Source organism: Netta rufina (genome assembly GCF_964035555.1).
Source record: "Netta rufina genome assembly, chromosome: 7".
Classification (NCBI taxonomy): Eukaryota; Metazoa; Chordata; class Aves; order Anseriformes; family Anatidae; genus Netta; species Netta rufina.
Window position 1 is genome coordinate 5132216 of NC_140130.1, and position 14311 is coordinate 5146526.

At 61.2% G+C, this 14311-nt stretch overlaps 1 protein-coding gene across 3 annotated transcripts; it reads right to left on the reverse strand.

Annotated features, from left to right (window-relative positions):
* Positions 1–2551: 2551 nt before the first annotated feature.
* Positions 2552–7583, reverse strand: CHST3 (carbohydrate sulfotransferase 3). Of its 3 annotated transcripts, none has more exons than XM_084289851.1 (3): positions 7558–7583; positions 4685–4968; positions 2552–4524 (listed from the first exon to the last, which is right to left on the reverse strand). In XM_084289851.1, the coding sequence occupies exons 2-3, from the start codon at positions 4819–4821 to the stop codon at positions 3276–3278; spliced, it is 1386 nt and encodes a 461-aa protein (XP_084145977.1). In that variant the 5' UTR covers positions 4822–4968; positions 7558–7583; the 3' UTR covers positions 2552–3275. The 3 variants fall into 3 exon arrangements, with proteins under 3 accessions (XP_084145977.1, XP_084145976.1, XP_084145975.1); XM_084289850.1 differs by lacking the exon at positions 7558–7583 and adding an exon at positions 5818–5926; XM_084289849.1 differs by lacking the exon at positions 7558–7583 and having other exon boundaries at positions 4685–5141.
* Between the last annotated feature and the right edge of the window lie 6728 nt (positions 7584–14311).

Sequence of the window (14311 nt, forward strand, 5' to 3'; positions counted from 1 at the left end):
CTGCCCTGCTCTGCACGTTCCTTGTCCCCTCGTCCTGCCCCAAAAGCAGGTGCAGGGCTGAGAGATGCTTCCCTGCAAAGGTGCCGGTGTTTCCCTAGGTGTGATGGAGGGATTGCTTTCGACTTTAGGACAGCTCTTAGCGAGCTCTGGTCATTCCCGTGTGCCACAGGGTCTCTGCCACCACCACGGGTAACCCAGGGCACAGAATTGCCTGGAAAAATCAATTCAGGCCAGTTCCCGGCTGCTCTTAAACGTCACCACTGCCTGTTTTTTACCTTATAAATAAAATCTGCTTTCAACGAGAGTCAACAAGGCTCTGCTTTATTTATTCCCTCTCCAACCACGCTCGTTTTTTCATTTCCAGTTCCTCGGTGGCATCGCCCAGCTGCCGACCACAGCCCTCGGCACCAAGGCCACCTTGTGTCGGTCGGGCTGGGCAAAACATCCACGTGCACTGACGGGCAGATCCCACGTGGAAAAAAGAAAAAAAAAAGGGGGATTTGGGGAAAAAAAAAGCAAAGCTCACAGCTCTCTGCATTTCAGCTGGGCTGCACGAGCAGCGAAAGAGCGGCCGTGGGGAGCTGGGGTCACAAAACTTCCCCCTGCTCCTGGTGGTGAAGCTCCTCTCTGGGAGGAAAGCCTGCCCCAAAAACCCCACCAAATGCCTTTGGTTTTCGGGCAGGGCACATCTTCACCGCCCCTGCGGAGCCAAAACTGTGGTGGGTGTTAATTGGAGCAAAACGCCGGCTTGTGGGAATCCATCGCTGGCGGTGCTGTGGGCTGGGCAGGTGCAAGGAGCTCGGCCGGCCTTACCCAGGAGGTTTTTTATGGGATTTTTATGGGATCGCTCTGGTCCTGCTGCACGGAGCGCGGGGCTCAGCACTCGGGTGACATCCTTCTCCTACGGGACAAGCCCGGTGCTGGGTTTGGTGGCGTTACTGCCCGCGGGGTGCCGGAGCAGCAGGATGTGTGGTCGGGTTCTGGGTTGCAAGAAAGAACAGCTTTCACCCCCGAATCGCGGGGTGTTTTCTTCCCCCAAATCCCCAGGACTTCACGGCGGTGAAAGCCCAAGGTGGAATAAAACCGTGTCCTTAAAAACAGCGCCCGCACAGACAGGCGGCCTTTGTCTGGAGGTGTAATTACAGGATAAATATGGGATGCGGACCAAGAAATGCGGTCTGGTCAGGCATGCAGCCTCTTAAAAAAAAAAAAAAAAAGAAAAAAAACACAACAGAAAACAAGGCTGTCATTTAATTCTGACCTGTCCACGTCTGCTGCAGCCCCCGGCCCCTCGTCCTGGCTGCAGGGAGCGCACAGAGCCCTCCACGGGCAAGGCTGGGCCTGGGCAGGAGGCAGCGGGGTGGACAGGGCTTGGCCATAGGTTTGCTCCTGGTCCCGCTGCAGAAATCCCCCTCTGATAGTACTGGGGGATTAGCAAACCCAATCCCATTAACTCGAGCTGGAGCAGGAGAGGAGAAGGGGACGGGGGGTTAGGAGGGCCGGCAGGGCAGCAGGGGCTTCTTGTGTTCAGGATAAACCTTGTGCCAAGCTGGAAAATGGCTTTTTTTTTATTAACTTCCAGGCTTCGGCTGGTGGCCCTGTCCTCCCCTCGCTGGGCTGCCTGCAGAAAGTCTCCTTCTGGTGACAGCAATCACCAATTTTCCCCCGTTTTCCCCAAAGGACAGCTGCGGCTGGCTCTGTGGGGGCCTGCGCCAGCAGCGGGACGCAGCAGAGCTGCGGGCACTGAGCTGCTTAGGGCAGGTTGTAAAGGGGAGGGAGCAGCTCTGGGGGATGGAATAACGAGGGTTGTTTGGTTTGGGGTAAGCCTGAGCCTCTCTGGAAGCTGTTTTGTCCCAGAAAGCTTGGATCCTTCCCAGGGAGGGCTTTTGGTGTCGGTGCGGATGCAGTCTTCTGGCATGGCCCGTGTGAGTGCAGCAGGACCCTCAGGTAGGTCTTCAGGCTGAAAACGCACCCTTTTCCCCCCAAATCCGTGTCCTTAATGGCATGGAGAAGGACTAGAGCTGAGTTTTGTTCCCTTTTTCCCCCTGTTTTTGCACAAACCCCGCTTTTGCCCCCTCTCCGGAGCCCGGCAGCATCCAGCACCCCGGCTCCCTCCCATCTTGAGGCCAGATGCAAGCGGAGCGAAAGGGGGGGAAAGGAAAAACCCCGGCTGCTGCGGGAGGACGGCTGCCGACGGCTCTGGCGTGGCTGCTCCCCGCGCTCCTCAATGCCGCCTCTGTTCTCCGCTTTGGGTCAAAAAACGCAGCTTTTGTGAGCTCGCCGAGCAGAGCAGAGCCGAGCCGGCGGCGGCTGAGTTCTGCTTATTTATTTTTGCTTTTGTCAAAGGGGGCCGGTGGCCCCAGCGAGCCGCGGGTGGCCCTGCTGGGTTCGGGGACAGCAGTGGGGGCCCCTCGCTTTGCCCCCCGAGGCTCCTCGGCAGCTGCCAAGGCTCCTGGAGGAGCCAGGGGCTCTCCCAATCCTGCCTGTGGCTTACGGGGCACATTTATGGGGTGGGGGGGACGAACACCAACAAGACAGGAGATGCTTTGGAATCTGCTCCTTTGTATTATTGGGATTTTTTTTTACTTAAGTCAGGTGAAACGGCTTCCAGCAGGTGCCAAGGTTCAGCTGCTCCAGGGTGTCCTCGCCCCGGTGTGAGGTTGTGGCCGGTGCTGGCTGCTGGCAGCATCCCTGCCCCGCTGTGCCCAGGGTTTTTTGGGGAGCTGCATCCCCAATTCCCCTCTCCTGGGGCTCTCCCGTGGGCCACGATCCCCCTGCCTTCGCTGGAGGTGTCCCTGTTTCTCCACAGCACGTTGTGCTGCTCTGATTTTTTTGGGCTTAGCTCTGACCCCCGGTGTACCTCCCCCTCTTTTTCACGTAATAAATAAATAGATTTGCCCTGCAACCCTGGTACACGGAGAAAAAGGAAGAAAACAAACTTAAAAACCAACCAAACACCCCCACCCCCCCTTGAACCAACACTGTGGAGCGCAAACCCAAGCAGCCACCTCGTCGTGCTGCCGGCTGGGGCTCCGCGGGCGGCTCCCAGTCCGTGCTGGTGTGAAGGCACTAAACCAGTAAGGCCTTTGGGCTTCGGGTCCCTGCTGGTGCTCAGCGCAGCGCTGCTTTGGGCCCCACATCAGGCGGGGCAGCCGTGCTGCTTTCCGTGCTCAGTCCCTCCCCGCGACGGCAGCGTTTGGAGGGCACGGCGCGGTTTCGGCGAGCCCCCGGGGCTGCACAGCCCTCCCGGAAAGTCGAAGGTCCCCCAGCTGCGGTTACGTGACCCAGGAGGGGGGTCCCTCCTCCAGCAGGCTGAGCGAGCGGTTCGTCAGCTCCTCGGGGCTGCCGGCCAGCTTGTAGCCGAAGAGGCGCATGGCCGGGGCGCAGGCGTCCTGCACCACCTGCGCCAGCTTGAAGGGGATGCTGAAGCGCCACTTCTCGAACTGCTCCGAGGAGTTCTTCTGCGTGGAGTAGATGCCGCTGCCGTCGCGGGGCGCCTGCGTGTTGGCGCGGATCCACTCCTCCACCTGGGGCGTGGGGCGGATGCCGGCGAAGCGGTACATCTCCTCCGCCTTGCGCAGCGGCGCCCGCGCCACGTCCTCGTAGCGCACCAGCATGTAGCGGCCCCGCAGCCAGCCCGGCCGCCGCAGCCCCAGCTCGGCCGACAGGCGGATGCTCTCGCAGTTGCCCCGCAGCCTCTGCACCTCGTCCTCCTGCAGCGGGGCCGCCCCTTCGGCCGCCCACTTCTTCCAGCTCTCGTACTTGCCCGAGAAGGCCACCATGCGGGAGGCCAGCACGGCGCGGGGGTCGCGCACCAGCTGGATGACGCGCAGGTCCAGCCGCGGGTCCTCCGCCAGCGGCTGCAGGAACTCCAGCTGCCGGATGCGCACCGTCTTCAGGGCCACGTGCTGCTTGCGCCGGCACGCCTCGGCCGCCAGCGTGACGTTGAGGGGCCCGCAGCGGCGGTTCTTGCAGTGGTACTTCTCGAAGACCTTCTTGAGGGCCGGCGTGCAGACGGGCTCCTCGCACAGCGAGCGGCTGGAGCCCCGGCGGAACATGAAGGGCGTCAGGTGCTCCTCGGGCGCCGGCGAGATGAAGCTCTCCAGGGTGTAGAGGTCGCAGAGGAAGAGCTGCTGCAGGACGTGGCGGTACACCAGGGCTGACCCCACCGCGTTGGCGCCGCCCGGCTCAAAGGTGACCGTCCTCTCGATGTGCCACAGCGGCTCGAAGAGGTAGAAGATGTTGCCCTGCTGGTTGAAGAACTCCCCGACGAAGGAGGAGCCGGTGCGGGTGGTGGCCATCAGCAGGACGTGCCGCCGGGGCTCCGGGGGTGCCGTCCCCGCCGTCGCCAGCCCCCCGGCCAGCTGCAGGGTGACGTTGTGCAGCCGCGTCCTCAGCTGCGAGAAGGCGGCGTCCAGCTGGCGCAGCGAGGCCAGGGACCCGTTTTCGGCCGGCGTCGGGCTGGCCTCCGTGTCGTTGGCCTCCGGCAGCGCCTGCGGGGACTGCTTCAGCTTGTCCGACACCCTGCGGGAGAGCGAGCACAGCCCGGGGCTGAGGACACCCCTCCGTCCGCCCCTCCGTCCCCACAGGGGTTTTGGGGACCCCCTTGCGCTTCTCCCCGCAGCACCTAGGGTCGCCAAGCAGGCAGGGCTAAAAGCAGGCTGAAAGCCCCCGTGCTCCCTACCTGGAGATGAAGTTGTTCTCCTTCTCGATGATGACCAGGCCCACCACGAACACCAGCAGCACGGCGTACTTGCTCCTCATCTTCAGGCAGTGCAGCACCTCGCGGAGGTCCTGGGGCAGGGCGGATCTCCTCTCCATGGGGAGGGACAGCCGGGAAGCCGGGGCTTCTGCGTCCTCCCAACGTCCCTCCCGGCCTCAGGGGAGCCCCCGGCCGGGCTGCCGCTGCCCTGCGCTATCTGCTGGGCATCCTCTGCTCCTCGGCATCCCCCTCCGGGCGGCCCTGGCCTGCGGGGACAAGGAGGGGACACATCAGGGCCTTCCCCTGCGCTTGCTTCTCCGGCAGCGTCCACGTCTGGAGAGCCCGTGCCGAGGGCCTGGAGGCGATTTCCCGTCGCTGTGCGCCACAAAAACCCTTTTATCGCTTCCACCCCGCACCCAGCAGCTGCTGACAGCGCCGCTCTCCCCGCTCCCGAAATAAATCTGCCGGAGGAGAGACCCCTTCCTGCACCTCCTCCCGGCAGCGCCGAAACCCAATCCCTGCCAGCTGCCGGCCAAAAATCCCCCCCCCGGGCAGGGGGAATCGCTCGGCCGGGCGCTCGGGGCAAGGGACTTTTTGGGGGGCCGGGCAGCTTCCTGCCACGGGGTGCTTGGGGCGCAGCTTCCGCCTTCCTGTGGGTCTCAAAACGAAAGCTGGGGGGTTTCCAGGAACTGGACGAAGGTGGAGGGCCCCTCGTGGCCCTGCTCTCCATCACAGGCTGTGCGTGGAAACCCTGCATTTCATGCCCCTGCTGCCCTGCCAAAGCGCCCGCCTCCGGAGCACCACGCGCCCACCACTGCCCCAAGCCTTCCCCTCGCCCCACAAAGCTCCCGGTGCCCGTGCAGTGGCAGGGCTCGGGGTATTTCAGCAGCCCCCAGGGGAAATTAAAGCGTACAGACCCTGGCAGAGGGTGCCGGCCGCTCCCGGGGAGGCTGCCAGGGGAACGAGTTTCGGATCTGGAGTCGCGAGCGCTGGGAAGGCGGCTCCCAGGGTCAGCGCCGGCACCCTGCGCGCTGCCAAGCGCCCTGGGCGCAGCCAGCCCAGGATTTCCCCCTCTCTAATGCCCACAGCGGACAAACCACAAATGATCCACAGACCAGGAATCATTCACGGGGACTGTACAGAGAGAGATCTCCAGCAAAACCCAAGATTTGGAGGCCCGGCGTGGGCGTAATTCATTAAATAGAGGAGCAGCTGCCAGCGGACGAGCCGCCGGGTCCCTGAACCCTGGCAGGGCTCAGCCTTGGGGCCGGGGAGGCACAGGGGGCAGGCAGACAGCACCCCGAGCCCTGCACGTCCTGGTTTGAGAGCAGCAAGGAAGGGGCCGCGGTGACCCAGCGAGGTGGCCGGGGGCTGCTCGGCGTCCTCGAGCTCTTCCTCGCTGGGGAGCGCGCGGCGCAGCCCGGCCGGGGCAGGAGGAGAGCCACAAGCGGCTCTTTGTGCGGGGGAACAGAGGGGCTCTGTGCACGGGAGAGCGGGCTGAGGGACCCGGCTCTTCCCTAAACCCAAAGAGCTTTTCGTTTCAGCCTGTTTTTTCCGAGCAGCGGGCGAGGGGCGATGCACGGGGCCAGCCCTTCCCCATCCCTCCTCCGGCCTGGAGACGGCATCCAGGGCAGGGAAGGCGCCTGCGGGCTCGCGGGGGAAAGCAGCCGGAGGTGTGACGGGGTGAAGTCACATTTTCCTCCGCTGACTCAACGGGCTGAGGATGAGTTCCCAGAGCCGGTAGGTGAAGCGCTGGCTGGCAGCCGGTGCCCGGGAGCCCCTCTGGAGCACTTTGCTCCGTCAGGTTGGGAAAAGGACCCGGCGAAACCCTCGGCTGGAACAACAAAGAGAGCAGGCGTGCGGGCTGATCTCTTTGTCTGCAACCCGTGCAGGAAAAAAAAAAGATAAATCACAACAAATCGGCTCCCTCCGTGTTTATCAACTGCTTCCCCTCCCAAGGCTGGGAGGGAAACCCGATGGTTTCCCCGCTCGCCCTCGCCTCGCAGGGGTCGTGCTCCTGCCCCTGCCTGTCCTCCGGGGCCAGCAGCTCGCCCCCCGGCCGGCTCCTGTCCCCCTGCAGCGGGCTGGAGGCGCTGGAGCGTGGCACCGCTTGGCTTTGGCTGCTCCCTCCGGGGTTTTTCGCTCAGAGGTGCTTGTTTTTTGCTCAAAAACAACACGTGTAATTCAAGTTAAAAAAAAAAAGGAGAGGGAGGGAGAAAAAAAAACATCAACTCCCACGCTGTTTATAAAGTTGCCCAGAATAGCCCCGAGCCTTGGCCAAACTGGGGCCGGCGAGGTGCCCGTCGGAGGAGCATGTTGGTGTCCCCAGCCCAAATTTGTGGCCACCATGGGGTGAGCTTTCCTCCCTCTGGCCTCGGCTGGTGCCCGAGGAGAGCTGTCTGCGCCCAGCACCCGGCCGAACCCAGCACCCCGCAGCTGCGGCACACTCGGGGTTCACCTGGCCCGGCAGCGAGCGGCGCCCGGCCACCCAAAAAAACCCCAAACTCCTACCCCAAATTACCCAAACTCGAACCAAACCCACTGGCAGCCACAGCTGGTTTTTTTCGGCACCACCTGCAGCTGGCGAGGGGCTGGCGAGCAGCGGGGGGATGCTGCGGGCTCAGGCCGAGCTCGGGGCTGCCCAACGGTGCCGAGACGGGGTCCGGCCACCAGACCCCCCCCACCGCTGGCCACAGAGCCCCTTGGGGTCCTGTGGCCACCCGGCCAGTGCCCGCAGCCCCCCTGCAGCCCCCCGCCACCAACTTGCCGGCGCTGCCCGTGGGGCCGGATGATGCAACTCCGGGATCGCTGCGGGAAAAGTTCCCCCCGCGCCGCCCCGCTGCTTCCCGGCTCACCCCGGCTTCGCCTTCTGCCGGACGCATCCATCTCTCCCTCTATAAATATAGAGAGAATGTGGTTTTGTTGTTCTGTTGTTTTTTGTTTTTTTTTTTAATTTTCTGCCACGGCCCCGAGCTGCTTGGCCGGGGGTCCCGGGGACCCCCCAGGCCCAGCGGGGGCTCCCTGCCCGCAGACAAAGGCGCGGCCGGAGGCAGCACAAAGGCGGCGGTGGCGGAGCCCTGGAGCCGCCTCCGAGGGGCTTTGGGGGGCGACCACAGAGCCCCCCAAACCCCCCCGGTGCCAGGATTGTGCCTTCCCCCCTCTTTTCCCTTTCCCCTTCCCCCAACTTCCCGCAACTCCCCGTCCGAGCCCCCCGCTGGATCCGGCTCCCGGTGCCCCTGCTGGGTGCCGGGACCCCCGGGGAGCCCCCCCTTGGCCAAGTGTCCCCCAGTGCCACCCTCACCTACCCCCGAGGGCCCGGTCCTGCCGTGCGGGAGCGGGGAGGGCGGCGGGTCCCCTGCTTTTCTTCACGGCGCTGTCATCCTCCCTCCCTCCCTTTTCCCTCCCTCCTTCTTTCCTCCCTCCCTCCCTTCTTTCCTTCCTCCCGGGGTGCCGGAGGGGGGAGCGGGGCCGGGGCGGGGCTGGGGCCCCAGGCCATCGTCCCACGGTGCCAGGGACGGATCCTGCACCCTGCTGAGGAACGGGGAGCTCGGGGGAAAAGTTTCTCTCCGTGCCACCCCCGCGCCCTCCCCCCGATGCTCCCTCTCCGTGGCTCTCGCCGGCTGCTCCTCGCTCCCCCATCTCCGCGCCCACCTCCTCCCTTTTGGCGTTGCCCCCCCAAATGCGCCCCGAGACCCCACTTTGGTCACCCTAAGACCTCGTATTGGCCACCCCATGCACGTTGGCCACCCCAAGACCCCCGCATTGGTCCCCGTGTAGGGTCTGTGGGTGGCTCTGTGGCACCCGATGGCCCCCGTGTGCCAGGCAGGCGATGATGCGATGCGCACGGGTGCCCTGGTGAGCGTGGCCCTTTTGGGGGAGTGCTGGCCACCGTGGCCCATCGGGGGGGACCAGCATCTCCCCCTCGCTGTGCAGGGCTGTCCCTGTCCCCACAGGGTGGGCTGTGATGTCCAGGTGGATGGGGACAGCAGCTCTGGCTTATGCGTGGAAATTTGTGCGTGCCCCCCGCGAGCTCCACAGGGAAAGACCCCAAAAATGGATCCCCACAAGATGTTTCGTCCTCTCGTGCATTCCCAGCATAGTTTCTCCGTGGTGTTATGCAGAAACACGAGTTGTATGGGTGCTTGCATGTGACGGCCCGTGCAGCTCGTTAGTGTCTGGCTCCTAACGAAGGCAAGGCGTGTGGGGCAGCACCTTGCTGGCAGCAGGAGGGGTGCTCCTCTCCCCAGGAGCATCCCGGCCCTGGATGGCATCAAACTCTCCTCCCGGCTGTTTTTTTGCCCCTGGCACAAGCTGAGGAGGCGGCGGTGGCCACGTCCTGCTCTGCCTGGGCTGCCCTTTGCTCCGTAAAACGGGGACAGAGCTTTTCTGGCAGCTCTCCTTGCGCGCACCAGGGGCTGCCCGATTCCGCCCTCCGGCCCCCGCCGCCCGGCTGCTTCCCCCCGGGGTTTCGCTTCCCAGGGGGGCCAGGATGTGGCCGGGAGGCTGGAGAGGAGGCTCCTGGCTTTGTCCCAGGGCAGCACCCGGCTCCTGGCGGCTTTGTTTCGCCAGGGGGGGCGCGAGGACCCGGGCTCCCCCCCAAAAAAAATCCCTCCCGGAGCCGGCGGCGGGGCCGGGCGCGCTCCCGCTGCCGCTGCGCCCCCGCGCGGCCCCGCGCCGCGATTTCTGTTCCCGTTTCGCTTCTGCTTCGCCCCGAAACCGCCTTGGGTGAAACGGGGAAGTCGTCGAGCTCGGGTTTTTTGCCTTTATTATTTTTAGCTGTGGCTCATCGCCAGCGCTTTCCCGACCCAAAACGGCGACGGGGTGGCACGGCTGGGAACGGGGACAGCCGGGGAGCCCGGGCTGCTGCTCCCTGTCCCCTGCCCCTCGTCCCCTTCGTGGTGGCCTTCCCGCAGCGGGTGCTCGCCCCCAGCAGGGCCACCGAGCCGCGGGGGCGATGGGCCACCAGATAATCAAGTTTTTTATCTCTTCGGCATGAGGAAGCGGGCAGGTGCCAGCTCCGAATCGGAACCGAAAAAGCAGGCGGCGGCAATTCCTCGGGCCGTTTGCAAGCTGGGCCAGCCACATCCAGCCTTGTCCTTGCGCTCCCATTTCCTTCGAAACGAGGGGGTGGGAAGCCCTGAGCTGGCTAATTTGTCCTGCCGAGTCCCTGGCACAGAGGGAAAGGTGTGTGTGGGGCGGTCGGTGGCTCTGGAGCTGCGCTGCGGTGCCAAAAGTGCAGGGAGCATTTCAGTAAGGCCAGGAGCATCCTCCGCTGGGACTCCCTGCACAGGCAAATGGGGACGAGGCCCAACCTGGGAAAGCCTGGTTAGGATCAGCCAAACCAATCTCAGTTCCTTCCCTTCGCCTGATGCTGGGAGATGGACCCCAACCGGGTTTTTCTTGCTGACCGCTCTGTGCGCAAAGGGAAACCCGCAAAAAAGGGGCACCAGCTGTATCTGCTCCGCGCCTCAGCAGGGGTAAAAACATGTGCAAAAACATGACTTGGCCAATTTGTGCCCTCCAAAAGAAGGAAGTAAGAACCACAGAGCATCTAGCAACACCTTTTACTTGCATGTGCTCAGCAGGACCCACAGAAAGCTAATGGGACAGACGGCCAGCCACCCTATCCCAAAAAACCCGGCGGGCTTGGGATTGCCCAGCCGCCTGCAGAGGGATCTGAGCTCACGCTGGCGCGTGACTGCTGCTGGTTTGCTTGGCTGCCAGGGTTTTTTGTGGGGGTTGATGCTCCCAGAGCTCAGCCCCTGTTTGCAGAAGGGCAGAGGGTGCCTCTGTTCAATCCCTGTGGTCATACAGAGATAAGGCCTCCGCCTGGAAACCTTGGCTGCCTCGAGATAACCAAATCCTCGCTGTTCAACCCAAAAACGGGCTGGTCGGGGCAGGCGATGGGGCAATCTGGAGGCTTTTTGGGTCAGAAATCACCCAAATTCCTCCTGTCTCCTGACTGCCCCGGGCAGCAGCCGGAAAACCAAACAGGAGCAAAAGCCGTTTGCTTTCTAAGCTCCCTTGTGAAATAGGAGCAGCTCAAACCTGATAATCCTCTTTAAAAAAATAAAAAAATAAAATGGAAAAACAGTTTCCACATCGCCCCGGGCTAATTAGCTCTCATTTGCAGGTCTGTTAGCATGGCTCTGAACCTCGTCCAACTCCAGGAGCACGGCGAGAGCAGTCGCAGCCTGGCACCAAAACGTGTAAGCCCCTAACACCAGCCCCGGCAGCTTTTTTGTGCCCTGCCATCTCGCCTCGTTTCTCAGCAAAGCCCAGGGCTCTCGAGGCTTTTCCTTCAGGCCGTGGTTTCTGCTGACCCGTGACCTGCAGAGCAGCAGGGCAGTGGCCTGTGGAGCTGCTGGTTGTGCTCGGAGCTGAGACCACCCAAAGGCCACGGGCAGGAGGAGGTGGAAGATGAGGAACCTGTTGCCTGTTGCCTCGGAGCGAAAGCACAGGAAAGGGGAACATCAGGCGTTGCTCCACAGCACCCAAGCAATGCTTTTTTTCCCCCCATAAGCTTTGAGGACTCGAGCTAAAAGCTTATTTCTGCGGCGGCGTCCTTTCGGAGAGGGGTTAGCTCTTAGAAGTGGGCTGGGCTGGTTTTTAAAGGGTTCAGAGTTTATTTATTTATGTATTTTTTAATGGAGTTGATGCATTAAAAGCACCTTCTGCAAAGTGGCTCTTTGGGGGATAGCTGACACTGCCGAGAGCTGGCTGCTCTCACACCATGGCAAGCTTCAGTGCACCAGCACAACGTGGCTCAGGCAGGGCAGGAGGTGGTAACTGCACTCATCCCTCGCTATTATTGCAGAAATCCCCCCAAAATCAATTTTACTGGAGGGGATCTGAGCTCCCAGTAAGCAGCTGGGGTCACCTGCTTTAAATCCTTACAGGGGAAAGGGAGGAGAAGGGGCAGCGCTTCCTGGGGAGCTGCTTCTGTAGCAGTGTGAATGGGAACCGAGGCCTCCAAAAACCTCCCTCCTCTTTTCCTTGGTCACCTTTTACTTTCTGATATATATTTTTAAACTCTATTATTATTATTTTTTACTTTATTTTATTCCTGGGTAACCTCGATGTACGTTTCTCGTGGTGTTTTATTTTTCGTTTGGTGCTTTGGTTTGGTTTGGTTTGGTTTGGTTTGGTGGAGGGGGGAAGTAGGGTTTGCAAACGAACCCGTGACTTAATTCTCCTTTCCATTTATAACAAGAAAACTGCTTCCCCTTCAGAGGCACGCTGGTAGCAGAGGTTTGTCTGGCTGCATGCTGACTGCTGACAGCCCTGGAAAGATGACACAATGAGAGCAGAGATGGGGATCTGCGCTTTTATGCAGCTCCTTTGAAGCATGGGCTTTGCAAGGTGATGCTGAAATATCGATTCCTCCGTATTTATGAAGAATCAGCTGCTTCTCTATCGACTCTGTTGTGCTTCCAGGTCTTGCAAGTCAGAAACCCTGGTTCACGAGGGCAAAGCATTTATGGCTGCTGTCCCTCCGCTCCGTGGCTGCTCTATTTGGTTTGAAACAGCAGTGCAGTGTGCTGGGATATGCCCTGCCTTGGAAGAATGGTATAATCCCAGCAAGCAGCACAAAAATGCTGGAGAAACAATAAAAAGCAACAATTAACTTTTAACTGGAACGAAAAGCACGGGGCAGGACAAAGGACATGCTGAAATGCGAACTCTCTGCAGAGATTTGAGGCTTTCTGTGTTATGCTTTGCACGGAAAACCCGGTGCACTTGATGTGACCCCTTTTGATAATTGAGCTGTCGAACGTGGGAAGGAGCAGGGCTGCTGTGCCAGCAGCGTTAACCGAGCGCTGCCAAAAGGGGATGGTCCTCAGCTGCCTGCACCCCGTGCTGCCACCAGCAAGCTGGATTCCGGCTCAAAACCAGCCTGAGGAGAGGACCAGGTCGCTCCTTTGCCGTCTCAGGGCTGTTTGTGCTGCTGCAAGGGGCTGCGAGGCTCGTGGAGGAGCGTGGGGCTGCTTCGGCCTCCCTCTCACAGCCCTGCTGGCTCATGGCACGCTGCTCTGCTGCCCTGGGCTGATTCGGGTCACTAAGCCAGCAAAGAACCATCTGCTTCTGCAGGGCAGGGCTGTAGGGCCGTGGCAGGGAGGTGGAGGAGCCCGAGGAGCAGCAGGACAAAGTGACAGGAGGCGGGGGGCCCGCCGTGGGCCAAATGAGCTGGAAAATGGCCTGGTGCTTCTTCCCCCTTCCACTTGGAGCTGGAGCTTTTCCTCCGTGTGGCGGCGAGGATGGGGGCAGAGCATCTGGCACACGGCGGGGAGCCCCGGCGAGATGGTGATGAGTCACTGGGAGGCTGCTTCTGCTCGGGCTGGGACAAACTTCAGATGTGCTCAAGGCCCTTCCCGAGGCTGCCAGGCTGTAATTTGTGGCTTGCTTTTGCTTCCTCTCTGACAGCTTGGTGCAGTCGGAAGGGAAATGCAAAGTGGTCGGAGAGCCAGGCTGCTGCAGAAAATGCCTATATTTATATATTTATTTATTTTTGGCAAGGAGAGCATTTCTCCTGCAGAGCTGTCTCCGGCAGGCTGCAAAAGCAGAGCCTGCAGGGGCCTCTGGCTGGCCTCCGAGATTGCCAAACAGAGACGTCTCCTGTGCGTGCCTGCTGCTTATGCAAAGCAAGGAAAGCAGCGCGAAGAGGAGGAGGAGGAGGAGGAGGGCGAGGCGGCCCGTGGAAGGAATTTGTGTGCCGTAGGCATGACAAAACCGAGCATCAGGCTTTCTGGAGCCGGCCGGGCCCTGGTGCCAGCCAGGCTGGACTGGCTGGTAGGGGAGGCAGCCCTGAAAATGAGTCACGGGCTGGGCTGCAGCACAGTCCCTGCTACCAGCAGCTTCCCGGCCTGGGGCTCTTCCCACTCACTTTCTCTCTGCCTCTCAAACTGGGGCTGAAAACAAGCTCTCGGACAACCAGCCTCCAACTGTATTTAAACAACCGTGGTTCTGGTTTAGCAGTTTGCACAGGGCACTGCAAGGAGGCTTCACGGCCTGTGAGAAGAAATGCTTGCAGCTTGTAGGCAGCGCCCCACTATCTGCGCAGCTGGCTATCCGACAAAGTCAGCTCAATAACCAAAAGAAAAGGTCTTGTCCTATTTCTGAGGCTTGCAGAAAGCTGGCTGAGAGCGGGGAGGTCAGTGAGTTGAAGCTGCTCTTGGCAGAGCCCGGTGGATGCCAGACGTGGTGCCCGGGATGAGGTCGGAAGGGTCTCCTTCTCCCCCATCCACAGCACACTGACTCAGTTGCTTGTGACTGCGGACAAGCCACAGCCATTCCCGAGAAGCCTTATACGACACCTTATCTTAAAGGCCTATCTTTTGGGGAAACCCCAAATCTGAGCAGAAGCTCGCAAAAGCAGAAGGTGGTAGGTACATGGTGCACGGCTGCGGTTGATGCTGTCAGGGTGAGGTCCCTGTCCGTGCAGTGGGCTCCTCATATCTGTGAGCTGGACCTGGCCTCAGTAGGGCGAGCCGTGCTATGGGGCTTCCCTCCTGCAGACAGTCCCATCATCAGTTGCAAATGGCCAGTGCTTGATCTCTTGATGCTATATAATTGTTGTGATTCCATTTTAAGTGAGAAAACTACTAGGTG